The 25,075-nt window shown below is 40.5% G+C and overlaps 1 protein-coding gene across 2 annotated transcripts; it reads left to right on the plus strand.

The window, feature by feature from the left end:
* The first annotated feature begins 2,309 nt into the window (after window positions 1-2,309).
* LOC123774635 (uncharacterized) lies at window positions 2,310-24,166 on the plus strand. 2 transcript variants are annotated; one of them, XM_069304018.1, is made up of 33 exons: window positions 2,310-2,439; window positions 6,344-6,463; window positions 6,639-6,834; window positions 7,069-7,176; window positions 7,346-7,446; window positions 7,578-7,691; window positions 7,880-7,994; window positions 8,106-8,233; window positions 12,700-12,899; window positions 13,027-13,138; window positions 13,334-13,558; window positions 13,700-13,795; window positions 14,263-14,340; window positions 14,487-14,606; window positions 14,788-14,934; window positions 15,115-15,283; window positions 16,207-16,375; window positions 16,460-16,710; window positions 16,790-18,424; window positions 18,979-19,218; window positions 19,460-19,788; window positions 19,986-20,069; window positions 20,691-20,897; window positions 21,017-21,170; window positions 21,378-21,541; window positions 21,624-21,731; window positions 21,868-22,005; window positions 22,089-22,244; window positions 22,324-22,413; window positions 22,547-22,706; window positions 22,973-23,184; window positions 23,578-23,743; window positions 23,840-24,166. In XM_069304018.1, the coding sequence occupies exons 2-33, from the start codon at window positions 6,359-6,361 to the stop codon at window positions 24,088-24,090; spliced, it is 6,528 nt and encodes a 2,175-aa protein (XP_069160119.1). In that variant the 5' UTR covers window positions 2,310-2,439; window positions 6,344-6,358; the 3' UTR covers window positions 24,091-24,166. The 2 variants fall into 2 exon arrangements, with proteins under 2 accessions (XP_069160119.1, XP_069160118.1); XM_069304017.1 differs by having other exon boundaries at window positions 6,639-7,176.
* Window positions 24,167-25,075: the final 909 nt, after the last annotated feature.

The following is a 25,075-nucleotide window of genomic DNA, read 5'->3' on the forward strand; positions in this document are numbered from 1 at the left end:
TCCGTCTAATTACCACAAGCTACACAAGCTTCACAAAGCTTCCTGACAATACGTTGGCTTCCTGGCAGAAAATATATATATATATATATATATATATATATATATATATATATATATATATATATATATATATATATATATATATATATATATATATATATATATATATATATATATATATATATATATATATATATATATATATATATATATATATATATATATATATATATATATATATATATATATATATATATATATATATATATATATATATATATATATATATATATATATATATATATATATATATATATATATATATATATATATATATATATATATATATATATATATATATATATATATATATATATATATATATATATATATATATATGTCGTACCTAGTAGCCAGAACTCACTTCTCAGCCTACTATTCAAGGCCCGATTTGCCTAATAAGCCAAGTTTTCCTGAATTAATATATTTACTATAATTTTTTTCTTATGAAATGATAAAGCAACCCTTTTCTCTATGTATGAGGTCAATTTTTTTTTATTGGAGTTAAAATTAACGTAGATATATGACCGAACCTAACCAGCCGTACCTAACCTAACCTAACCTATATTTATAGGTAAGGTTAGGTTAGGTAGCCAAAAAAAGCTAGGTTAGGTTAGGTTAGGTAGGTTAGGTAGACGAAAAAACATTAATTCATGAAAACTTGGCTTATTAGGCAAATCGGGCCTTGAATAGTAGGCTGAGAAGTGCGTTCTGGCTATTAGGTATGACATATATATATATATATATATATATATATATATATATATATATATATATATATATATATATATATATATATATATATATGCGAACAAGCCTGAATGGTCCCCAGGACTATATGCGAATGAAAACTCACACCCCAGAAGTGACTCGAACCCATACTCCCAGAACCATACTCCCATATATATATATATGAATATATATATTCATATATATATATATATATATATATATATTAGTATATTTTGGTAGCAGTCTTTCCTGTACACATATATTATTAAATATGACCGAAAAAGTAAGATTAATAATTCTAACACGAATTTTCTCAATCTTTCGTACATTACGCTTCACTGTTGGAGGTAAATCAAAAATCAATTCTCCAAAATTCATTTTTATTTCTAGTCTGACGCGACACGGGCGCGTTTCGTAAAACTTATTACATTTTCAAAGACTTTAGTTCACAAATACACAACTGAATAGAACTTACGTATCTCCGATTTTATATCTACATTTGAGTGAGGTGGAAGGGGTGATGTGGCATTAACACAAGACAGAACCAAATGTGGTATTAATAGGGTATTAATTTCATCAACACAAGACAGAACAAGAGTATTAATAGGGTATTAATTTCATCAACACAAGACAGAACACGAAACAATGGATATTGAATAGAAGTGTTTGTAGAAAGCCTATTGGTCCATATTTCTTGATGCTTCTATATTGGAGCGGAGTCTTGAGGTGGGTAGAACCCACCCACCTCAAGACTCAAGACTTGATGCTTCTACCCACCTCAAGACTCCGCTCCAATATAGAAGCATCAAGAAATATGGACCAATAGGCTTTCTACAAACACTTCTATTCAATATCCATTGTTTCGTGTTCTGTCTTGTGTTGATGAAATTAATACCCTATTAATACCACATTTTGTTCTGTCTTGTGTTAATGCCACATCACCCCTTCCACCTCACTCAAATGTAGATATAAAATCGGAGATACGTAAGTTCTATTCAGTTGTGTATTTGTGAACTAAAGTCTTTGAAAATGTAATAAGTTTTACGAAACGCGCCCGTGTCGCGTCAGACTAGAAATAAAAATGAATTTTGGAGAATTGATTTTTGATTTACCTCCAACAGTGAAGCGTAATATTATAAAAAAATATGGAAGGGAGTACCACCTCTAGCTGGAAGAAGGGGGACCCATAACCTCGGAGGAAACCATGCATAACGCATTAGATGTACCAATTACATATATATAATTATATATATATATATATATATATATATATATATATATATATATATATATATATATATATATATATATATATATATATATATATATTCAGTAAGCCTAAGTACAGGTTTTCTATCGCCGACGAAGGGAATTATAAAAGTCTCAGTCCTGCGCGGGTATCGAGCCCCAGTCATTTTCTGTAAGACAATTGTTATAAACTCTAAGCACTAGATGGCGTGGAGCTGAAACGCGCTCTTGCTAACTGGCAAGTATTTTACGCTTCTGTGATTGGTGGAGAGAGTTAAGGCGACCCGAGGAAGTTTGTAGCAGGTGGTTAGGCTAATTGTGTGAAGTGCTGTGGTGGGGGTCGTGCAGGACTCTGGAGGTCGTTTAACAGGTCAACTTTGGACTCCTACAGGGAAGGTGGTATGTTGTTTACCTTTTATATTTGTAGTTAGGTCGAGGCTTGGGTTTACAGAGCTAGCAGGTGAGGTTTGTCAAAGTTTTGTATTGGGGTTTCGCATTGTCTATTGCTGGCACTATGTAGTTACATTCGGGGGAAACTTTGAACATCAGATTATTTACTTCGGAATCATATATATCGTCTTCAGTAAATGTTCTAGATTTAATAAAGATTGCAGTTTTTGCTTGGTATTTTAATTTTATTTTTCCCCCGTCAGTTTAGTCTGTAGTAACGAAGACTACATAAATTAAAGATAAAGATAAAATAGGTCGTGAAAAGTAAGTTTTAATGATTTTCAGTAGTACATTTTTTGTAAATCCCTCAACACTCAGGCGCTGGTCTTAAAATGCCGGTTGGGCAATCGATTTTACTTTCTCGAGCTCTTATACCAAATTGTATACTTAGATGAAGAAGCATAGAGCTCTGAGCTTGGTGATCTTCACTCTGACGTACTACAAAATGTGGAACTATACCGGGAAAATTTAAAATTTTAATGCTAAAGAGTTAGGCTCTCGGAACTTGGCTTTCAAAACTTAAATTTTGTGCTTTAAATTGACTGACAGATAATCTACACTAGAGCTTTCATTGGCATGTGCTTGTAACTAGCACTTTATTTGCCATGACATAATCGTTCAAATTTTCTGAAGTTTACGCTTCTCTTCCCCCTCCCCCCCTTCCGCGGCTCCTTTCAGAACTACTCTTGCTATGTCATTATTTAAACAATCAATGTGTGAAGTAATTTTCTAATATTGTAGCAAGAGGTTGAGAATCATATTCGTAGTACAGCTGTCGATGCGTTTTCAATAAAAAGTTAAATCTTCGCAGCAGAATAGGCTTTTGGATACTTTGCAAGAGATTTCTTAGTGGTCCTATCTAAACCACTTCTCACTTGGAATAGGAGCCATATTTTGTCGCTACTAGTTCCGTCAGAAGTGCAGTAAAAGAGGTGTCTGGAACAATCGGTTTAAATAGCTTGGGATTGATGGTCCATCACCAGGGCATCAATCTGGCTCGAGGTATTAGTTTAATAGTCCTCACTGCCACCCAAGAAGGATGGTAATTTGGAAAGTGGGTAACCTCCCATGGTGCAGAGACGTGGCGTTCGCTTGATACAACTCTACCTAATCTCGGGCGTAGTTTTTGGAATAGATGCTGACCTTAAATAGAGGGCTTGGATGTTCTGTGATAGCCTTTGAGCAGCCCGAGGGACGTAATAATATAGTATAGCAGACATGCAGAACAATTCACATTAGTTATCCCATCCAAAATCTTGTGCAGGAAGAGCCACATCTTGTGGGTCATGCCAGAAAACTACAGACTTCTAGACTTTACTACTGCTAGGCTTAGGGAGACCCTACATCTCCTGCATTGCTCAGAGACAAATTATTTAGTGCTGTTAACACCCTTTTGACTGGTGCCGACATACCAACTCCTTTTATGATAATTGGCTGAGAAACAATGCTTACAATCTCATTAAACTTAACATTCCTTTTAAGTGCAATCTACCTGTCTGATATTCCTCTTTATCTGTACCCCACCATTAAAGTATCATACACACCTGTCACCAAGAAAGATAATGAGAATCTTGCTCTTCTCAAAGCTGTCACTCTTGAAACAATTGCCTCCTCCATAGAGAGTTTAAGATCTCACGAGCACTGTGTCTACACCGACGGCTCAGTCCAATCATCTACTGGACGGACTGCAGCGGCATGTAGGTTTTATAGAAATAATATTTGCACAAAGACTGTCAGTGTCAGGTTAAACAACTGGCTGACCTCCACACAAGCAGAACTAGCAGCATTACACTTGGCAACCAATACATTAAAAAACATTGGAGGAGGAATAATAATCTGTGATTCAAAGTCTGCTCTTCAAGCAATCGAAAACTTCTCTTGGAAGATCGTCAGCAAGAACCTCATACTCCCAATTATAAATGACCTAATTGATGCACAGAGTAAAGGGTCTCGAATCTCCTTTGTATGGATACCTTCACACATAAATATAACCCATCATACTGACAGACATTGCAGCCAAATTAGCGTGTAACAAGTCTGAAGTTGAATTGTAGTAGTAGATCTAGGTATCCCCATCTCTGCTGTCAAAACTGTATTGGTCCAAACATTCAGATCTGATAGGAAAGAACTTACTGACTCCCAACGACCTGTGGCTGCAGGTGACGGGTCTCCCAATCCTGAGCACTCCAATTGCAAACTCTGTGAGCAGGAACTACGGCACCATCTCCCGCACTAAATCACTGAATGCCCAGTTATTAGACCTTTCAGACCAGTTGGCATGAGGTACCTGGAGCTTTGCAATTACTTTATTCACTCTCGTATTCTTGAAGATATCCTCACAGTGTACCCAAAATTTGCCAGTGCAGGCTATTAAACACATGGCTCTGTATGACTAACCATCCTGCGAGATGGGGACTTGTATTACCACTGCTACCTTATTCAATCTTGTGTTGATGATATCGTCAAAATGCATCTGGAGTCTGCCAGTGCAGACCGCTTATCACATGCCTCTGTATGACTAACCATCCTGTGTGATGGGGATTTCTTAGCATCACCTAGTTAGCTTTTTTGACACACTGTACTCCACTTCATATAGTCTAGGGTAGCTGCACTAATGCAGATGTACCTCATATCTTAAAAAAAAAAAAAAAAAAAAATCGGCTAAAAGTTCTTGTTTGGGTGGATCTTACTGAATGTAAACTGTAGTAACACTTGCCATTCCTTTGAATGTGGGGAAAAAATAGACGTAATTATATACTAATAATTCATTGTCATGGGACAGGAAGCCAGAATTTATTAAAACGTTAGGCTTTTATCGAAAAGGGGGGGGGGGGTGAAGAAACCAAACAAGAAAGAATTAGACCCCGCCCAGGATGCAACCCCACAAGAAGCTGACTTCACTTAGCAGGAAATAGGTACTCGGAAGTTAAGAGGCATTAGGTGAAATGAAATGTGCCAGCCTGGGATTCGAACCCGGAATTCTAGATTGTGCGTAGAGAACGAACCCGACTCTACTATATTAGCCATGTTCAAGAAATGGCTTTATTCAAATTGTACTGTGAATCTTGCCCAAATATAGTTTGTTTACTGTAGTTAGTGCATTCACACTTGTAAACTTTAGTATTTTTTGTGAATTCAAAGCTACTTGGACATTATCTCTTCATGACTAAACCTCAACTATTACTTTAAACTTTATAAAAAAAAGGCAAAAATAAATGGGGATGAAGGGAGGGGGAAAAATGAACAAACCTAATTAGTTAACTGCTTCATACATATCGTATTAAAATCCCACTAGCGGGACAAACATTGATTCAATGAATACGACTAATACTTATTGCCAAAGGGATAATGCCTATCTAATGTTATATATACAATTGACCTTCACTTCTAGAATGCACGCTAAATATTTAAAATGTATTCCGTGGCTATATTTTTAAAACCATGAGTTGGTGTTTGGCGTAATAGATTAATAAACCAGACTCTCGGCCAAGCTCCTGATTTTAAATGTGTAATTGTAGTAGTAAATTTGTTGTCAAAGTTAACTGCAACAGTGTCCAACTTTTATAAAGGTTTTGTGGAATGTATTAGCACTGCTAGGCTGCTTAACTAAGAGTTCAAAGTTACATTAAATTTACACATTTAAGGTTTTTAACTAAAAATACTATTGCTTTAACCCCCCCCCCCATCTTTTATATAACTCGTTATATAATAGGGTCCATTGCTGTCGCCAATTTTCATGAAATTGGTACTTTAGCTTCATAATAATGTCCACATTCAAAGCTTAATAAGACTAATAAAACTAGGTAATTTAGAAATTTCGTAGTACTTCACTGCTTTGCAACTTCCTCGGCAGGTGTGAGCCGCCAGGATGATCTGGTCAGTGTGGGTGATGTGGGTGGCCATAACGTCCACCCTCGCCTACAGTGACAAGGACCCTTCTGAAGTAACTATAGATAGCCTCACCCTGGACGAGGTGAGAAGTCTTGCAGCTAAACGGTAGCAATAATTCAAAGTTTAAAGGGGGTTGGTTAAATAAATTAAAAATGTATATTTTGAATGAAAACACAACTTCAGCAGCTGGCTACGTAACTATCCTGTTCTTAAAATCCTTTGTGTAAAGGGTTATTTACACAAGCTTTTGTCAACAGCTAAACAATGAGTTGAAATCTCGCCTGGAATCGCTGCAGAACTACATAGAGCGTAGATACGAAGAACGCTCTAGACAACACGAAGCAAATATCCAGAAGATGTTGAGCAGAACTCGGCGCGACGCCACGGGGTCAGCTGGATACTACCATCATTACGTTACTTCTGTCCAATCAAAGATTCCCGTCCAATACAAGGTTCCTGTTCAACCCACGATTCCTGTCCAGACCACGGTTCCTGTTCAACCCACGATTCCTGTCCAGACCACGGTTCCTGTTCAACCCACGATTCCTGTACAGACCACGGTTCCTGTTCAACCCACGATTCCTGTACAGACCACGGTTCCTGTTCAACCCACGATTCCTGTCCAGACCACGGTTCCTGTTCAACCCACGATTCCTGTACAGACCACGGTTCCTGTTCAACCCACGATTCCTGTCCAGACCACGGTTCCTGTTCAACCCACGATTCCTACTTTGCCCACCCTGGCGCCTGGCTATTGGCACTCTTACACCTACAACTCCATAGTGGAGAGGGAAAGTAAGTGCAGCACTTGTGAAAAAAATTTGGCATCCTGTGTTCCTGCAATGTCAGTTTCAGTGACTAGACTACCATTGTTATTGAAGCTTGTGAAGTATTAACCTTTCTTTAAAACTAAATCTCTAACTCTAATCTTTTACATTTAATATTTAAAAATTTCGCTTTGCAGTGGTAAAAATTGACTCGATAGGAGTAAGTAGCGGCCTAGGATCAGTCTCCATCACTCACGCCTTTCCACTCCGCTTGACTAACTTGCCAGCCATCTGTCGGGTTCGTACAGTATTGCCACTAGATGTAATTTTTTATATTAATTTAACATTAATACTTTAACGCGCATTAGGCCTGAAAATGCCTTTTTCGGGTTCATATGGCTAACCTACTTCTGGCTTCTTTATTGGCAGAGTGATGTTGGTTGGGGCGTGTTACCCCGGGGAGGAAAAATGGTGGCTGTGAGGGTTCGTAATTCCTGGACCCAGTCAGTGTCGGGGTGCCGGTGTGACGTAGATAACTCTATGGTGAGAGGCTTTGGCTTGCTGTTGTGGGTGTTCTTGCCCCCACACTACGTTAGGGATTTGCATCTAAAGTTCTTCTATAATAAGTAAAAACTTAATTGTTTAAAGCTCTGTACAGTTTTACTCTTTGAACTTGCCTAATGGCGAATAAATGTAAATTTTACAATTTTGTAAATCGTGATTTTTCGTAGAACTGTGCGTGCTGCTCCCCTGGCGGGTGTCTGTGTAAGCGGTCTGAAGGCCATCCAGGAGACACCTGTGTAAAATGTGGCAAAGAAACCTCTCACGTAACCTGTCAAGCAGGAAGTGAGTACTTCCTTGGTCCTCGTGGGGACTAAATTTGATTGCTTTATTGATCAAATGTATTGTACATTTAAGCTTAACAATTTGACTAACGGTAAACTTGTGTTGTGGCAGGTAATCATCCCCTAGAGCTGGACGCAGCAGTTGGGCTAGAGTACCACCTGGACAGCATACCGGACTCTAAAACGCTACAGCAAGTCCTAGTTACCGCCAAGGACAAGACTGTCTCTTTCTTAAAGATCGTAAGTAAATGTATTGATTACCAGAGTCGTGGTAGCTGTTAAACACCCCTCCACAGGTCCGGGAACACTGCGCCGCGGTATTGTGAACATTTGGGGCATTAAAAGTAAAGTGAATGTCTATACCATATAGGGGTTAGATTTTTTCTGAAATACTTAATGGTGGCAATTTTTTGTATATCTAATGGTGTACGCATACCAATGCAGCTAGCCTCAGTAGCGGTTAAATTAGTCCTAGCGGAAATATAGGTTTGCTGGAATGAGCAAGTTTTACGGTAGTTTGAAAATAGGATGGATATTATTTAATGTTCTGTACTGGTTACATTATTAAGAATTGTTATATAAGAGAAAGATTTGGCAAATAAATTTTAATTTACCAACTAATCACATTAAAGTGTAAGAGTAATGGTGACGGAGTAAGGAACACTTGTAACAAGAGCATCCAGTCACCCGTGATATTTTGGTATTTTCAAATACCAAAAACGATCGAAGTATGCTAAAACTTTGGACTTGGTTTACACCTTATACGGAACGTCATACTAACATTTAAATGTGTAGCCATTGTAATTAGACAAGCTATAATATATACTTTTAAAATTGTCGGGTTGGTTTGATAGAACAAATGGTCTTCCTTATTTTGGGACTATCATAAAATTCAAAAGCTCGTGTTTTCTGGTGAAACGTGTGGGCTAGTTTTTCGGAACTCCCTCGTCGGACTAAGCGCTAGGCACATGCTAAAGGAAATTATTTAATTGGATAAAGATGCAGAGTGCATGAAATGTTCATACATATTGACCATGGATTAGTTATACCTTGAGGTGCTTCCGGGGCTTAGCGTCCCCGCGGCCCGGTCGTCGACCAGGCCTCCTGGTTGCCGGACTGATCAACCAGGCTGTTGGACGCGGCTGCTCGCAGCCTGACGTATGAGTCACAGCCTGGTTGATCAGGTATCCTTTGGAGGTGCTTATCCAGTTCTCTCTTGAACACTGTGAGGGGTCGGCCAGTTATGCCCCTTATGTGTAGTGGAAGCGTGTTGAACAGTCTCGGGCCTCTGATGTTGATAGAGTTCTCTCTCAGAGTACCTGTTGCACCTGTTTTTCAACGGGGGTATTCTGCACATCCTGCCATGTCTTCTGGTCTCATGTGATGTTATTTCTGTGTGCAGGTTTGGGACCAGCCCCTCTAATAATTTCCACGTGTAAATTATTATGTACCTCTCCCGCCTGCGCTCAAGGGAGTACAGTTTTAAGCTCTTTAGTCGGTCCCAATAGTTTAGATGTTTTACAGAGTGGATTCTAGCAGTAAAGGATCTCTGCACGCTCTCCAGGTCAGCAATTTCTCTAGCTTTGAAAGGTGCTGTCATTGTGCAGCAGTACTCCACTCTAGAGAGCACAAGCGTTTTGAAAAGTATCATCGGTATAGCATCTCTAGTGTGAAAAGTTCTTGTTACCCAACCTGTCATTTTTCTTGCAGTTGTGACGGCTACTTTATTGTGTTCTTTAAAGGTAAGGTCTTCCGACATGAGTACACCCAGATCCTTTACATTGCCTTTTCGTTCTGTTATGATTTGCCTGAGTTTTGTACGTGGTTTCCGTTTTTATATTCATTTTTTCCATAGCGCATGAGCTAGAACTTATCTTCGTTAAACACCATATTATTTTCTGTAGCCCATAGAAAGACCTGATCTATATCTGACTGGAGGTTCGCCGCGTTCTCTATGTTGCCTACTCTCGTGAAGATCCTAGTGTCATCTGCAAAGGATGATAGTGCTATAGGTTGTGTTCTTGTGTATGTCCGATATGAGGATGAGAAAGTACTGGAGCAAGCACAGTACCCTGGGGGACAGCTCTTCACGGTTGATGGGCTGGATTTTATTTTGTTGACTATTACACATTGAGTTCTGTTGGTCAGGAAATTGTAGATCCATCTGCCTATTTTTCCGGTAATTCCTTTTGAACGCATTTTATGTGCAATAACACCATGGTCACATTTATCAAAAGCTTTTGCGAAATCTGTGTAAATTACATCAGCGTTTTGTTTGTCTTCCATAGCATCTAATGCCATGTCATAGTGGTCCAGCAACTGCGACAGGCAAGAGCGCCCTGTTCTAAAACCATGTTGTCCGGGGTTATGGAGACGCTGTGATTCCATGTATTTTGTGATCTTACTTCTTAGCACTCTCTCAAATTTTTGATGTGCGATGTTAGTGCTATCGGTCTGTTATTTTTTGACTCTGCCTTGTTTCCTCCTTTAAGAAGTGGTGCTATCTCTGCTGTTTTTAGTATATCAGGAATAACGCCAGTATCTAGGCTGTCTCTCCACAGAATGTGGAGGGCCTGCGATAGTGTATTTTTTTTTTTTACGGGCTATTCATGCCCGTGCCACCTCTTGGGTGGCTTAATCTTTATCAATCGGTGGTTTTTTTACAGTTCTTCATGAATATGGAGTTCCAAGAATCCGGGCCTGGCGCAGAGTGCATAGGCATACTGTTTATGGCTTCTTCAAAATCCAGTGGGGATAGGGTGACGTCTGATATGATTTGATGTTGGTATCGTATCCATGGAAAATTCATTTGGGTTATCAATCTTTAGTGTGTTTAATGGCTCACTGAAAACAGTCGTACTGCTTCCTCAGTAGCTCGCTCATTTCTTTGTTGTCATCGGTGAAAGTTCCATCTCCCTTTCGCAGGGGCCCGATACTAGATGTGGTTCTTTGGTCTTGATTTTGCATAGAAATATTTCGGATTTCTCTTTCACTGATGGCCTTTTGCTCTTTGCCTCTCCAGGGTTTTGTATGATTCTTGTAGCTTGAGTTCAATTGTTTCTATTTCTCTACCTAACCTTCTTCGGCGTTCTTGAGATAGGGTGCGACTCAAGTTGTTCTGAGATTCGTTTTCTTCGCCTATATAGAGAACGACGTTCCCGTTCCAATCTGCATCTCTTCCTCTTTTTTCTTAGAGGTATGCGGTTTGAACATATTTCTAGTGCTACTGAGCTTATTTTTTCCAGGCACTGGTTCAGGTTTGCATTTTCTAGCTGTTCTTCCCAGTTTATTTCTGTGAAGTCCTGGTTTATTTGCTCCCAGTTTATTATTGAAGTTGAATTTGCTGAAATCTCTTCCACCGGGAATCTGTTCAACATTATTAGTGAAAATGAGGTCTAGCGTGTTCTTCCTAGTTGTTTGCCTTAAACCAGCAAATAGTAGAACCATGTCGCACATCCGTAGCAGGTCATTTGCATGTTCCTGTTCATTTAGGCTACTTCATGGTATTCTTTCTGATATTACTGTATTAGCCAGGTGCTTCCATTTCAGGTGCCGTAGGTTGAAGTCCCCAAGCAGGATGATGTTCGGAGCTGGATTTGGGAAGTTTTCCAAGCAGTGTTCTATTTTCATTAGTTGGTCTTTAAACTGCCGAGGGTTTGCCTCCGGTGACTTATATAAAAGGACAATAACTACATCTTAAAATCTCTTTTGATTATCAGCACTTCCACCATATCATTTGAGGTGTTTAGCAGCTCAGTACAGATGAGTGCTTTTGATGTAGAGGCTGACCCCACCCTGAAGCCGGTGTTTCCTATCGCATCTGAAAAGATTGTACTCGGAGATCCATATTTCACCATCATGGTAGTCCTTTGTGAGGGTTTCTGTTAGGGCTGCAAACACTGCATTTGCCTCGTGAAGGAGACCATCTATAAAGTGAACTTTATTGGATTTGCGTGTTTTTATACCCTGGATGTTGGCAAATATTAATGATGTTATCGTGTTAGTGGAAGTGCTGGAAGCCTTACTTGGTGTTAATATCCGAGGCTCTGGTAAGGAGGCCACTGTGTTTGCGTCCAGGGTGTGTCGTTTTGGAAGTGATTCGTCCAGTTTTGGTAGTAGGACGGGTGTTGTCTGGTGTAGTACCTGTGTGCTTGTTAATTTGAATTCCAGTTATGCGTACAAGACTTAATTTGATTTATCCTTACTACTGCCATAGTAAGGATAAATCAAATTATAAATCAAATTTTATAGTCTGCTCGATATAACCTATGCAATAATTTAAACATTTGGCCCAAAGGTGGCACCTATGAGGTCTTGGATATAAAAGACTGGATTGAACAGGGATATCTAGAGTTGCAGGTATTATTTCTTGGCAGCATGCCTAAAAGAACTGCATCTCCTGTAGTAATTTTAATCGCGTAATGTTTCTTACGCTGGTCGGTTGCCTTCAGTTTGCTCCTCTGCCATTTTCTGATCGCCGTGTTATAGGGGGTACTGAAGTAACTGCATGGCTTCACTTTTAGTAATTTGTAGTTGTTAAAACTTAACTTGTTTGATGAAATTCGCCAATATTAATTTAAATGTATGAATGATTTTCACGTAGTTTTGTCACAAATTCATTACCCTTCCGTGTAACTTTGGTTAAAACGAAAAGCTGCATAGTTTTGTACCTGTAGTTCTAAACACTTTGGTTCTTTTCCTTTTAGGACGCAGAGGGAGCCCAGTCCATAAGTTTCATCACAGGAAACAAGAATGTGACTCATCTGGGGTATGGCGAGGTTCTGGTGAACTTCTTCGGTACATTAAAGCAGCTAAGGTTTCTCGTAATCTTCAGCGCTGGACAGCTAAACCAAGAGTATCGGGAGATCACAGTCAGCACTACAGAAAATGTTACCATATCTATCGGGTGAGTATGGGGGAGACCCGGTTAAAATCTTAAACGATATTTTGGTAGGAACCTGGTTATCCAATAGTTTTTTAAAGATCTTCAGGATATTTCCTAAAGGTGGGCAGTAATTATTTGGTGGTTTCAGATTGGGGCAGTCGTGGGTGGCTTCAGGGACTGAAATGAAAACTTGGCAAGCTGGGAGGCGGGTGCTGGTAGGCGTTCTGCAAGACAGGCAGCTGCTACTACACGAAATGAAGGTATTAAATGCTTTTTACTTTCACCTTGCCGTTCTTAAAACTTTAGACTTCTGGTTTTAAGCCACTACAAAACTGGTAAATGCATAAATCCCATAAAGGATAAAATATTGTACGTATAATAGCGATACACGAATCTACTGTATTAACACTTAAAAATTTAACGAGTATCTTTATTTTGTTGCCTTCCTAATACAGGAGAACTCTTGGAGAGAGTTTCAAATGAAGGTAGTGCAGAAGGTGACGTTTTCAGAGACAATCGCATCCTGGACCACCTTCAGCTCCGGCCTGGAACATCAGCTATTGGTAGTGACTGCCTCTATGGCAAAGCTCTTCGTGCTGAGAGGCGCCCACTATCGGGCGAGGGGAGAGATCTTCCCGTCTCATGGACTTTCCACCTTCAATTCATTTTTGCCTGTGAACGTAAGTAAATAGTATTGTGTATTACCTAAATTATATCGGCTTTGAACGCTTTATGGTGCTACATAATCGGTGTGGTGCCTTCAGTTGATAATTTTTTACTTGAACGCTCTTGATATTAATTTTACAAAACATTGCCTGCAGATACCGTCGTGTCGGGACGAGGTGGTACTCTTGACTGGACAAGACGCCCTCTTGGTGGCCTACGTATGGAATGGTACGGCTCGGGCTATGCAGGTGGTAAGTATGATTGTGTGTACGTACTTTTCTTTTGCTATTAACTGGATGAGGTACCCGGCGGGTCCAGGTTTCCTTCCTGTTCTCTATTTGAACCTGCAACATGTGCCCAGCAATTGTTTGGCGTAACCAATTACTTTTACTATTATTTTGTTGCAAAAACTTTATTTTTGTTCACATACGTAAAATGTTGTGGGTTTGGCCCCCCCCTCCTCCCATTTTATACTACAGTCGTTGGTTGTGGCAATAAGAGCAGTCCTACTTAAAGGGGCGTGGAGGAGGCTGACCCTGGCCCTGTTTTTGACCCGCCATACAATCGGACAACCATGACAAGTTGCGCGCGGCCTCTCCACTTGGCCTCCAACCTCGTTCAGACAAGCCCTCAATATGGGTATAATTGAATAAAAATCATATAGGGGATTTTCTTAAAGCCAATAATGTAATCTGATTTCTACTTCGGACTGTTTCAGGGGTACACGACCACCCTGGACATGAGCGTCGTCAGCTGGGAGCGCGGCTACGAGAGTGCTCGAGGCCAGCCCGTGCAGGTGAGGAACTTTCTGCCAAATGTGGTGGCAATGGAGTAGTCTTAAATTGTAATAAACGGCTAGTATAAAAGTGGTTTCGGGCTAAGAGATTCACAAAGATATTTTATAATTTCTCTAATGCTCGGCGAGGCTGTTGTCTGCTCCAGGTGGTGGTGCAGGGCCGGAGCGGCGTCACGACCCTGGACGTAAAGACTGCACTAGTTCCTCTACTCGACCCTGTAATAATGGAAAACAAAATCGTCCACGACACCATGAATAACCTACAGGCGAGACCAGTTCATTTTTCCTCCACTGTTTTTTTTTTTTTTTTTTTTTTTTTTTTTTTTTTTTTTTGCAACATTCTGAAAGTGTTTTTTTGCTTGTCAATGGATAAATCTTAAGTTCTGATCATTAATATGCTTACCACAGTTCGTGCTCTCCTAATGTGGGTCATTTTTGTGACTTCAGATGAAACACAACCAACAGACTTCTGTGGTGGAAGCAGCAGCGAGGAGCCTGGCTAATAGTGTAGATTGTGGCAGTGCTGGTACAAGCTCTGGCTCCATTATTATAGATGGCTCTGTTACGCTCCACAGTGGCATGGATGTCCTGGGGGTTAGTGCTCCTAGTTTTAATTAGTGGGGGGGGGCAAATAGTAGTTATTGCTACTCCTTAACGTAATCTTTGTTTATACCGATATGTGAAATCGCCGGATGGTTAGTTTGTAGCAGGTGCAATGGTTCACTTAATTTGGCCTCTTGTGTACATAATTTAATGTCTCACCTTACCCCTCAGGTGTTCAACACTACGCACCTGGAGGCCCAGAGTATGGGTCTGAGGGGCACAGAGATGGATGGTGCTAGTTACAGCACCTATAAAGACCACTTGGTATCTCTGGGTCACTACAATGGAGTGCTGGGACAGATCTCTTCAGAGATGATAATGATCGGCTCTACTCTAGATGGTCAGTTTGTCTTGTCGGGTAACTGTAGAAAAGATTGTAGGGATTCTAAAACTAACTTTTAAAAATTTCTTGATTTTAGATATAGTGCATTTATTATGCACCCCAATACCCATGCTGTGGACGGGTTGAGAGGCTAAAGGCCCGTGCCCCACAATTCATTTAGCAAAGTTACAATCTTTATGTGCATTGAATGTTGTAACTAGTTCATGATAATAGGTATAGGTTAATATAGGATAGGTATAATATAGGTAATAGGACAAGATATAAGATAATAGGTGTAGGTTAAGTAATAATTGTAATTACGAAGCAATAAGATGCTTATCTTAAGATACTAACAAGGTTAGGTAAGGTCTGTGTTTTCTATGAATCTTTTTAAGGGTATCTATTATGTTTAGTATATCACCTATGCACGTAGTTAATAAGTCAATATTGACTTTACGAATTTGCGAAAACGGGTTGCATGATCGCATAGACAATGGGCTAGAGACCAACCACAACTTCAGTTTCTAAATTAAGCAACAGACATGTGGAGAGCTAATGTCACAATTGATGTTTGTCCTACACACCGACCTCTTCCCCCCCCCCCCCCCCCCCCAATCCAGTGGGCAGCGGTGGATAGGTTACAATCACTTGTAAGGCGAAGATATCTGGTAAGATCATTTTGAATGAAATACTAAAAAAATATCTAGCATTTGTTATAGAATTCCCTAAATTCACGTATCCTTTCGCACTCCATCAGTGACGGAGGTGTGCGAATAAATTTGACAATTTTACATTCGGTCAGGTCTACATCAGCAGATAATACACACATGATACATTAATTACAACTCTTTATCATCCTTAAATATACAATGAAACAAAATCTATCGTAATGGCGCACTCTGAATTTTGTGTTTTAATTAAAACTCGTTCTTTGCCCACAGACGCTGTTCCATCTTCTGGGTCGTCACGGGTAGTGGGTGGCTATAAGACACTGTTGGGCGCAGACCTTCATCTAGACACCCTATCGGTCTTTAGCCTCGACGTTGAACAGATGCTGGATGGTTCTGGCGGCCGCGTCCCAATACACAGCGTGTTTGGAAACATTGTCAAGTAAGTTACAACGTAATAAGAGTGAATAGTGCGGGGTCGAGACTGTTTTACGTATGATTTTTTTTTGCTTTTTTTTTCCTTCAGGCGGAACGAGTCTGTGAAGGTCGCTGGACGGAAAACCTTCACAAATGGCCTGTACATAAACACACTGTACACGCCGCATTTGGATGACATTCCCGTGAGCAACCTGGTAACCCTCGACGGCCGCCAGACTATAGCTGGCGCAACTTTCTCTACCCTGGTGGCTGGCACCATCGCGGTGAAGGAGGGCAGCACTGTGGCCGGGATAGATCTGTCAAAGAATGTCGTCCTTCTCTCTGACGAGGCTGTACTAGGTGAGACATGCCGAGGATGAACTTTAATAATTTAATTAATACTTGGCTATAATGTAATGACACTTTTTTAAATTTCCAGGGCACTGTACATTATCGAAGGGTTTGATGGTGAAAAATAATGTGCAAGTGTTGAGCAACATGGTGAATGGAATGGACCTGAGTATCTTTAAGAACACTTTAAAGAAGAGCGGCGGGACGCTGGCAGGGTCTCTGGCCTTCCTAAACACAGTCTCCGTAAGCAACCTTAAAGCAACAGAGATAATGGGGATCAACGTAGATAACTTCATGTCTACTACAGTGTTCAAAGATCGCACAGCAACAATGACTGGAAACTTGATAGTTCCTTCAACACTAAATGTAAACAAAGATCTGACTGTGACTGGCCACATCAACGGAGACGGTTTCCCATCTCGCTTTCCCCTTCGGACAGATTCCACTCTACGCTTTGGTGCAAAGAGGTTCTCTAGTCTGCAATTTGGTTCGGTAACAGTGAGTGGAGGAGCAACCGTGGATGGTTTAAATGTATCTCGGCTCGTAACACTAGACACGGTGCAGCAAATCTCTGGCAGGAAGATATTTGCTCAAGGCGTTGATATAAAAGGCAATTTGGACATCACTTCGGCCATAATTGGGGGCGTTAATTTGAATACCCTAACTAAAGGGCCGTCTCTCTCTCATTTAACGGACTGGAGGTTCGACGTAGAATTCATGAAACCCGTGTATGCCTCGTCGGTGCAGTGTGCTGGGAAGGTGAACGACCTGAACTTCGCGGAGCTTGCTGCGGACGTCGTATATACTGACGGAACCTCCCCAGAGATTTCTGGAAGAACTCTCTTTGCGCTTTCTCTGAATCTCTCAAATGCAGTTTTCAAAAGTACGTTTAATGGCGAAATGTTTGAAAACTTGGTGACTACGGCCAGGGATTTCAATATTACTGGTAATTTAATATTTAAAACTGACGTTCAATTTGATTCGCTAAGAGTGACCGGCGCTATAGGTGGTGTGGACGTGTCCGGGCTGGCAGCCTCTGCTCTCTATCTTAACAAGTCCGACCAGGTGGTGCGAGGCAAGTTGGTGTTCAGAAACACAGTCTCTGCCGCAAGTTTGGATGTATCGGGAAAAATAAATAACGTAAACTTCCTTAATGCTGTAACGAGGAGCGGAGTGCAGAACTTCAGCGCGCCTCAGACCCTAAAGTCTGCAACATTTGGCGCCGTGAAGGCACACGCCATAGACATGTCTGAGGGGGCCACAGTGAATACGGTAGACATCTCTGAGCTGGCGAAAAGAAGAGTGAAGCTGAATTCTGCCGACAGTTTTAATGGCACATTAAACGTAGAGGGAAAAGTGACTATACTTGGCTCTTTGTCGGCAGTGTACATAAATGGCTTTAACATTCAGCAGTTGAAAGAGAACATAGTCACAGATAACGTGTCTTCGACGATATCTGGCACGGTGATCTTTACTAATCTCAATGTTGACCAATCTGTCACCACCAGCAACCTAGCTGGTGCTAATGGGTTAAATATCAGTGACATTAACGCAAATGCTGTTCATTTGGCATCTGATAATTTCCTGAGTGGGTGGATCACCTGGGGTGACCTGGCACTGCTGGACAACGTGACGGTGGGCGGCCTCGTCAACGGTATCGACCTTAGAGAGTTTGCAGCCGACGCGGTGTACAAAGACACTACCGCTCTCCAGATCATAACAGGTCAGTTTGTTGGTTTAAATGGGTTGTTAAAAGTGAATATTTCTAGTTGATAACTACTAAAAACATAACTTTATTGGGGGGAGGGGGGTCGTATATAAAGAACGGAAAAGAATGGTGGCACCTGGCTCGAACTATCACACCTTTACCAATGCATGAAGTGATCTAACTGCACTAAAGATTTGCACGCCTTGTGTACCTAATTTACGATAATCTAATTTCCTAAGCGTACTCTCCTCACCTCAACCCCAATTCCTCTTAAAGCTATGGCAAGATTACAAAACCCAGATCCTATGAAATTGAAAGACTAGTGGTTTTCTTCCCACAAATTGTTCCCTTCAGTTTGTGAAGACGGCTTGTCGAAATTGTCACACCAACTAGGCATTTCTGGATTTTTTGGTATGGGTTAAATGGTTATAGCTTCCGTATTATATTCTTGAGAAATTTTACTGTCCCCACTTTTAGAAAGATGTTGGTTCTTTTGAGTTGCACCTTCAAACGTAAATGGCAGACAAAGTGTACATTAAATGTCTACCATATCTTTCAAAACTTTGCAGGAAAGAAAACCTTCCAGAGCGGGATCACTGTGAAGGGAGACGTACACACGCTCACTACAAACAGAATCGACCTGGCTACCAGCCTCTTCACCCTCCACACCGATCAGGTCCTCACTGCAGCCTACTACTTTAACAACATACGCGCTCAGCAGATGGTTCATCTTGTGGGACTGGTCTGTAACGTGGACCTAAAGAAGCTTGTCACTAACACACTACGGCGAGGGGAAGACAGTTTAGTTGGTAAGGTTTCTGGCCACACGTTAAAATGGTATCCTGAAACTGATTTTGAACTTGCCCTTTCTGGAGTAAAATTTGTAGCCGGAAACCTGCTATAAATTAATTCATAGGTACTCTTAAAGTTTACTCTAAAATAACATTAATAAGGTTTCCAAACATTAAGGCAGCTCGATGTTTATCTACATAGTCTTCAACGATGCTACAAACTAAACTACTACCATAAACTATAATTTATTTACTACAGGGACGGTGAACTTCCACGATGTAGTAAATGTAACTGACTTTAAGATCAGGGGGGCTCTTAACGCTCTCAACGTTCAAGAGTTGCTGCGAGACGCCATAAGGAAGCTAGACACCACCAACGTCGCTGTCACCGGTACAAAGACCTTCACGGCTGCCGCAGCCTCCACAATCACCTTCAGGAACATCAAAGTCGGTTTCCTAAATATGGTTAATTTTGATGAATATTTGGCTCACTTAGTACTAAAGAATTCCCCCGCACACTTGACCTTGGCGAGCGTGTCCAGCACACTGGCAGCATCAGCTGTAACGTCATCCACACTCGTCTTGCAGGCAAGTTCCGGTTTACTGTTGAATACCTCAATGAGTGATTAAAGTTTGATATTAGCAGTAACCACTTGTAATAGACATGGGATCACTAGATGGCTTCAGTCGCAGACTAGACACTTATGAAAAAGTCTGAGTGGCTATAAAAAAAGAGCCGCCTGTTGTGGAGCAATAATTGTAATTTCCTTAATCTACTTCCTCAGGGAACAATTGATGGCATAGACTACAGCTCGTTCCTGGCGAGCGCTGTGCACCTGACGGGCGACCAGACCATAAACTCCTCCCTGGTACGTACAGGTACTTGGTCTACCTGGTGTGTACTCTTTTGACGTTTGGCAGTCCTCACTAGCATGTTTACCTATTTCTCTAAGACTTTTTCTCTGCAGTATAAAAGTTGCCACGCACTAGCAGGAGTTACAAAAAAATGGGCGAAGCAAGCTCTGCTCTAATGCAAGACTGCACAAATTTTTAATTACGTGCTTTATATTTTAATAGATCTAAATTACATCATTAGAGGAGAAACCCGCTTTAAATTTTGCTGCTTTAAGATGGATTACTATTATTGCATTAATAAAATTGGGTGACTAACTTTACAAGCACGATGCAAATAAAGTTGAATGGTATCGTGTATATAAATGATAAATTAGGAACGGGAAGTTTGTACTTAAAATGCCACCAGTTGCAATATTGTAAGCATGATTGATGAAGAAAATTAATACAAATATTATTTTATATCAATCTGCAGTTCTGCATAACTTGTACCCCAAATTTATTTGGGGCTAATACACATTGGTTACTAAAACTAGAATATTTTTATTCTTGACTAGTGTGCTCCTTTGTTCTGGTGGTAACTGAAGTCTGCTCTAAAAGTGCAGTACTGTAGTAACATTTGTTGTTGGCTGCTGCAGGTGTTCACAGATGTGGTAACTGTGAGCGGTAACTTGAGAACTGAGAGGCTGAACAGTTTGGTGCTGGACACAGACTACCTCACAACCAGCACCAACCAGACTATACCGGTCAATGCCTCCTTCAGTAACGTGACTACTGGCAACGTCATGGTGGCTGGCAAAGTCAACAACTGGAATCTCCCAGACGCAGTCAGAGGAACCATGACGGTAAGTAGTTAGCACTTGGTACTAGAATATAAAGGTTTGAGGCACTTTTTTATATTTAAGGGTAGAAAATGACATGGATCTTGTAACGTCTAAATTCTTCTCGTAATTGTTAACTTCAGAACGGGAGTGGACAGGTAGTGACGGGTCTGGTGACCTTCAGTGGTGCCGTGGAGGTGTCTGGGAACGTTGAGGTGACAGGGTCGACGGGCACCACTGTTAAGGTGAAACTTTCCCAACAAGTGATCGCTCTAGATGACACTGCCACCATTGAAGGTAATGCCTGTTTAATACTTTTAGGTTATTACTCTTACTAGTAAGAATTAATATTAAACTAGGTCAATGGTCAAACTATAAAAAATTGTGGAGGGGCGGAAAGGATAGGTTTAAATAATTCGGTCCAAATTTAATGAAATGTTGTTCACTGGCTGTCTTGACTTGCCTATTAGTAATTGCCCATCTTGTCTTTGATGCCATAAATAGGTGTGGTAGTCTTCAACGGGCCATTGACCGTGGCCAGCCTCCAAAGCACTACGGGAATAATCAACGGAATCTACCTTTCTGATCTGTACCACAACGCCTGGTATGTGGACCAGGAAACTACTATAACAGGCAGACTAGTGTTTAGTGCTCGCGTCATCTTTATGGTAAGACATAACAAAAGTTTAATTTGGTGTTGAAATATCTTTAGTGAAAATCTTAAGTCTTGTTGTTTTGTTTCTCCAATAGCAAGGACTGATAGTTGTTGGACAAATTGGCCAGATCAGCGTGGATGACTTGTACAGAGAGACGACACACATACTCGCTCAGTACAGCAATAAAACTGAACAATTAAAGGTTTGTAATTTGATAGTTGGTAAGTTTGCATATAAGGACGGTGACGGAAAGGTGCCCAGCCAATCTAGTGTGTAATTTTGTATATTATATAATGAACGTGTACAAGTGTATAAATTAGCATAAATTTTCTTTATAGAAGGAATATGGAGATGTATGCGAGCCAATTACTGCTATATATGAGCAACTGCAGAGTACAGTTTATGAAGGAGACTATTTCCTTACTGTAGGAGAGCTACAAATGCCCCACAACACTCGTTCCTCTACCTCCTTCCAGGTATGGTAGCTATTTGGTCTCGTCAGTTTTATTTAGTGTTCTTGAATTGAATGAGGGGAATTAAACAAAAATCTAAACTACAGGCGTTCAACGTAACCTGCGTGGTGATGACGTGGGAAGGAATGTGCGACTCTGTGCTGTACACGTTTGACCCGACCACTGTGGGTCTGGTGCAGAAGAGTGTCATCCCGGAGACTGGAAATGCTCACCAGTGGCTCTACCTGGAAGGCACTAACAAGGCAAGTATACTCGCCTGGTTTTCTTAACACTGAATACTTTGCGCTAAAATTTTAATTAAAACTCTATACTGTATTTTAGGTGCTACTGGCCATGGTTGGGTCAGAGGCTGGAAATAACTGCACCAGGAAAAACAGCCTTGTGTGGAAGCTGGAAGAAGGCTCTATTCAGGTATGAAGTTTTTTATGGCAAGTGCCGTTTGTGTGAAGTTTAGTACAACTCGGTTTCTAGCATGAACATTGCATGAGCTTTGAATTAAGGTTTGTAGAAAGATTGTCTAGGAACTTCATTCCTCTTATTATAGGTGCACCAAGAGCTGGTTGCTGGAGAAGGCATGTCTGCTGTTACCTTGGATGGTGGTTCAGTGGCCCTCTTCATCCACACACTGGAGAATACAGTAGTCTACAGACTTGACCCTACCACGGAATACTTTACTCAGGTTGACATTTTGCCTGGCTATGTGGGTAAGGTTGAAATTTTTTATTAATGTATTGTTACTGTATTTGTAAGGAATTAAAAAAATTCTAGTGCATGATTCTTGGTCTCTAAATTGCTGGAGATTTACTGAAAATTTACATACTAGGCAATCTTAAATTTTGGTAAATACTTAAACTAGTTTGATTTATCTAAGATTGGCCAACATTCTATACTTTATGAAATACATTGAGAAATTTTTAATTTATAATGGTTTAAACTGCCAGACATCTTATTTGTAATTTGGCTACCCCAGGCATCGCAGTTACGGTAAAAGTGGGGGGAAGAATAATAATGTTCTGGGCAAGTGGCAGCTTGGGCAAGCTGATGGTTGATGGGGTCTTTGGAGAGGCCTTGGAGTTTCCTTCCCACCTCTTGGACGCGGTTATGTTTGAGCAAGCGGGGAGCATCTTCCTCGTCTTGGTTGTCAGAAGAGAAATGTGCACACAGCAGCAATATGACTTGGAGGTTTGAAAGTTTTATGTATATGCATGCACTATATGGGATTTTTCTTGTAAAGCATGGGGGTATTTTCAAGGCTGGTAGTCTGAATGTCTGTATCCTAAGATGTATAGCCCCCCTCCCCCAATACAGTATACATGTGAATGTAATGAGAGCCTTAACTGGCATGTTGGTAAAACCTTGATAAAGGTCTAGCTGCCTGTAGACATTATACTTTCCTCCCAGACATGCATTTGGTGTACTAATACAGTATTGGCAATGATAATTAAACTTTTTAGTTTGGTGAATGGTCATTTAATAGTTTTTCTTTACTTCCTGTAGTCTAATTTGTGCACAACTAGTGCTTGATAAATTACATAATCATGTACTTTTTGACAATTTTTCTTTTTCCCCTTAAAGCTATACGAGGTTAACTTGAGGACGAAAACGGTGACGTGCGTTGACAGACACGACCTTGCTGCCCCAGCTGATTTAATAGCTTTTTATGCTGGCAATGAAGCCAGTGGTTCAACAATAGTTATGGCAATAAAGCACAATGTTTTCCCATTGGCTTACAAATTAGTAGGTAAGAAAAAGTATTTTGCAGAGTCTTATTTCCTAAATATCCATTTACTAATACTAGATAAATTTTTAATGTAACTTATGAAATTTCTTGCTTCAGGACAAAAGCTTCGCATCTTCAGTGAAGAATGTCCCGCAAACGTGTTATGGGCCCAGCATGTAAGACCACAAGGCCAAAAGTTCCCACAGCTGGCAGACCACTACATCTTTTTAGGAAGGAACGACAGTACTGTTCTCATCACAAAGTTAATCATGAGGGGTGCTGCACTCCCTACCAGCCACTTGGACTGTGACAACGATGCCTTTGGTGACCCCCACCTAATTGCTCGTGCTGCTCCTGGTGGTCCATGAAGCACTCAAATCTCATACAATTGAAGCATAGTTTTAATGTTTATATTGTTAACCTGTAAATAAAACCCTGTTAAAATATATTTTTTTACTAGCCCATTAACTTGTGGCTTAATTAGATTTACTTTAAAAATTGGCATTGGTAGACTGTTTGAAAACACTACACAAATAAGTGAGCTTAGGTTCACTTGTGTAAGCTTCACATGAGCTTACACATAGGTTTGAACCCTCGTCACTGCCCTTGTGGATTTGTTAGTGAGCTTAGGTATTCCAAACACTTTCACAGGATTTTAGGGTTTGTGCCTCTGAATATTCAAAAAGGGTAACACTATTCCTCTAAATTGTAGGATATCAACTTGAAAAGATGGCTACTGCTGGAGGTAGTGTTGTCTAGGATAAATGCAGTCTATTAGTGGTATGCTGATCCAGAATGACTGCTGGTGGGTCAGTGTAGGGCAAGACTAGCATTCTACTAAAGTGCTAGTCAATTTCCATGACAATCTGATGGCCTCCTGACAGGGTGGCCATACTGTTCTGGACCCAGATTCACGAAGCGATTATGCAAGCGCTTGCAAACCTCTCCATCTTTCCTCAATCTTTGGCGGCTTTGTTTACTATTGGTAATGGTTAATGAGCCCCTAAAGCACCAGGAGGCTATTTATAATGGTAACAGTTGATTGGAAAGTTATATGCTTGTAAACTGTTCAATAAATGTAACCAAAGCCATCAAAGATTGAAGAAAGATGTACAGGTTTGTAAGTAGTTGCACAACTGCTTTGAGAATTTGGCCCCTGGTGTCAAGAGGTGCTACAGTACTCTTCCCCAAAGAGGTTATGTAGATGCAGCTCTCCCATGAACTGAATGCTCAAAGGTCCTCGGTTTAGTGTCATTCCTAAGGAAGGAATGAGACCAAACCCCCAGGAAGTTTGAGATTAAACTACTTTTACACCTTTGTGTTCTAACTAGACTATGGCTGTCCTGAGTATTC

Source organism: Procambarus clarkii, chromosome 51 (assembly GCF_040958095.1).
Source record: "Procambarus clarkii isolate CNS0578487 chromosome 51, FALCON_Pclarkii_2.0, whole genome shotgun sequence".
Classification (NCBI taxonomy): Eukaryota; Metazoa; Arthropoda; class Malacostraca; order Decapoda; family Cambaridae; genus Procambarus; species Procambarus clarkii.

Coding starts and splice junctions, on each gene's coding strand:
- LOC123774635 (XM_069304017.1), top strand. CDS start 6,359: ATGATCTGGTCAGTGTGGGTGATGTGGGTGGCCATAACGTCCACCCTC. Junction 7,995..8,105: donor CGTAACCTGTCAAGCAGGAA/GTGAGTACTTCC, acceptor GTGTTGTGGCAG/GTAATCATCCCCTAGAGCTG. Junction 13,559..13,699: donor ATTCATTTTTGCCTGTGAAC/GTAAGTAAATAG, acceptor CATTGCCTGCAG/ATACCGTCGTGTCGGGACGA.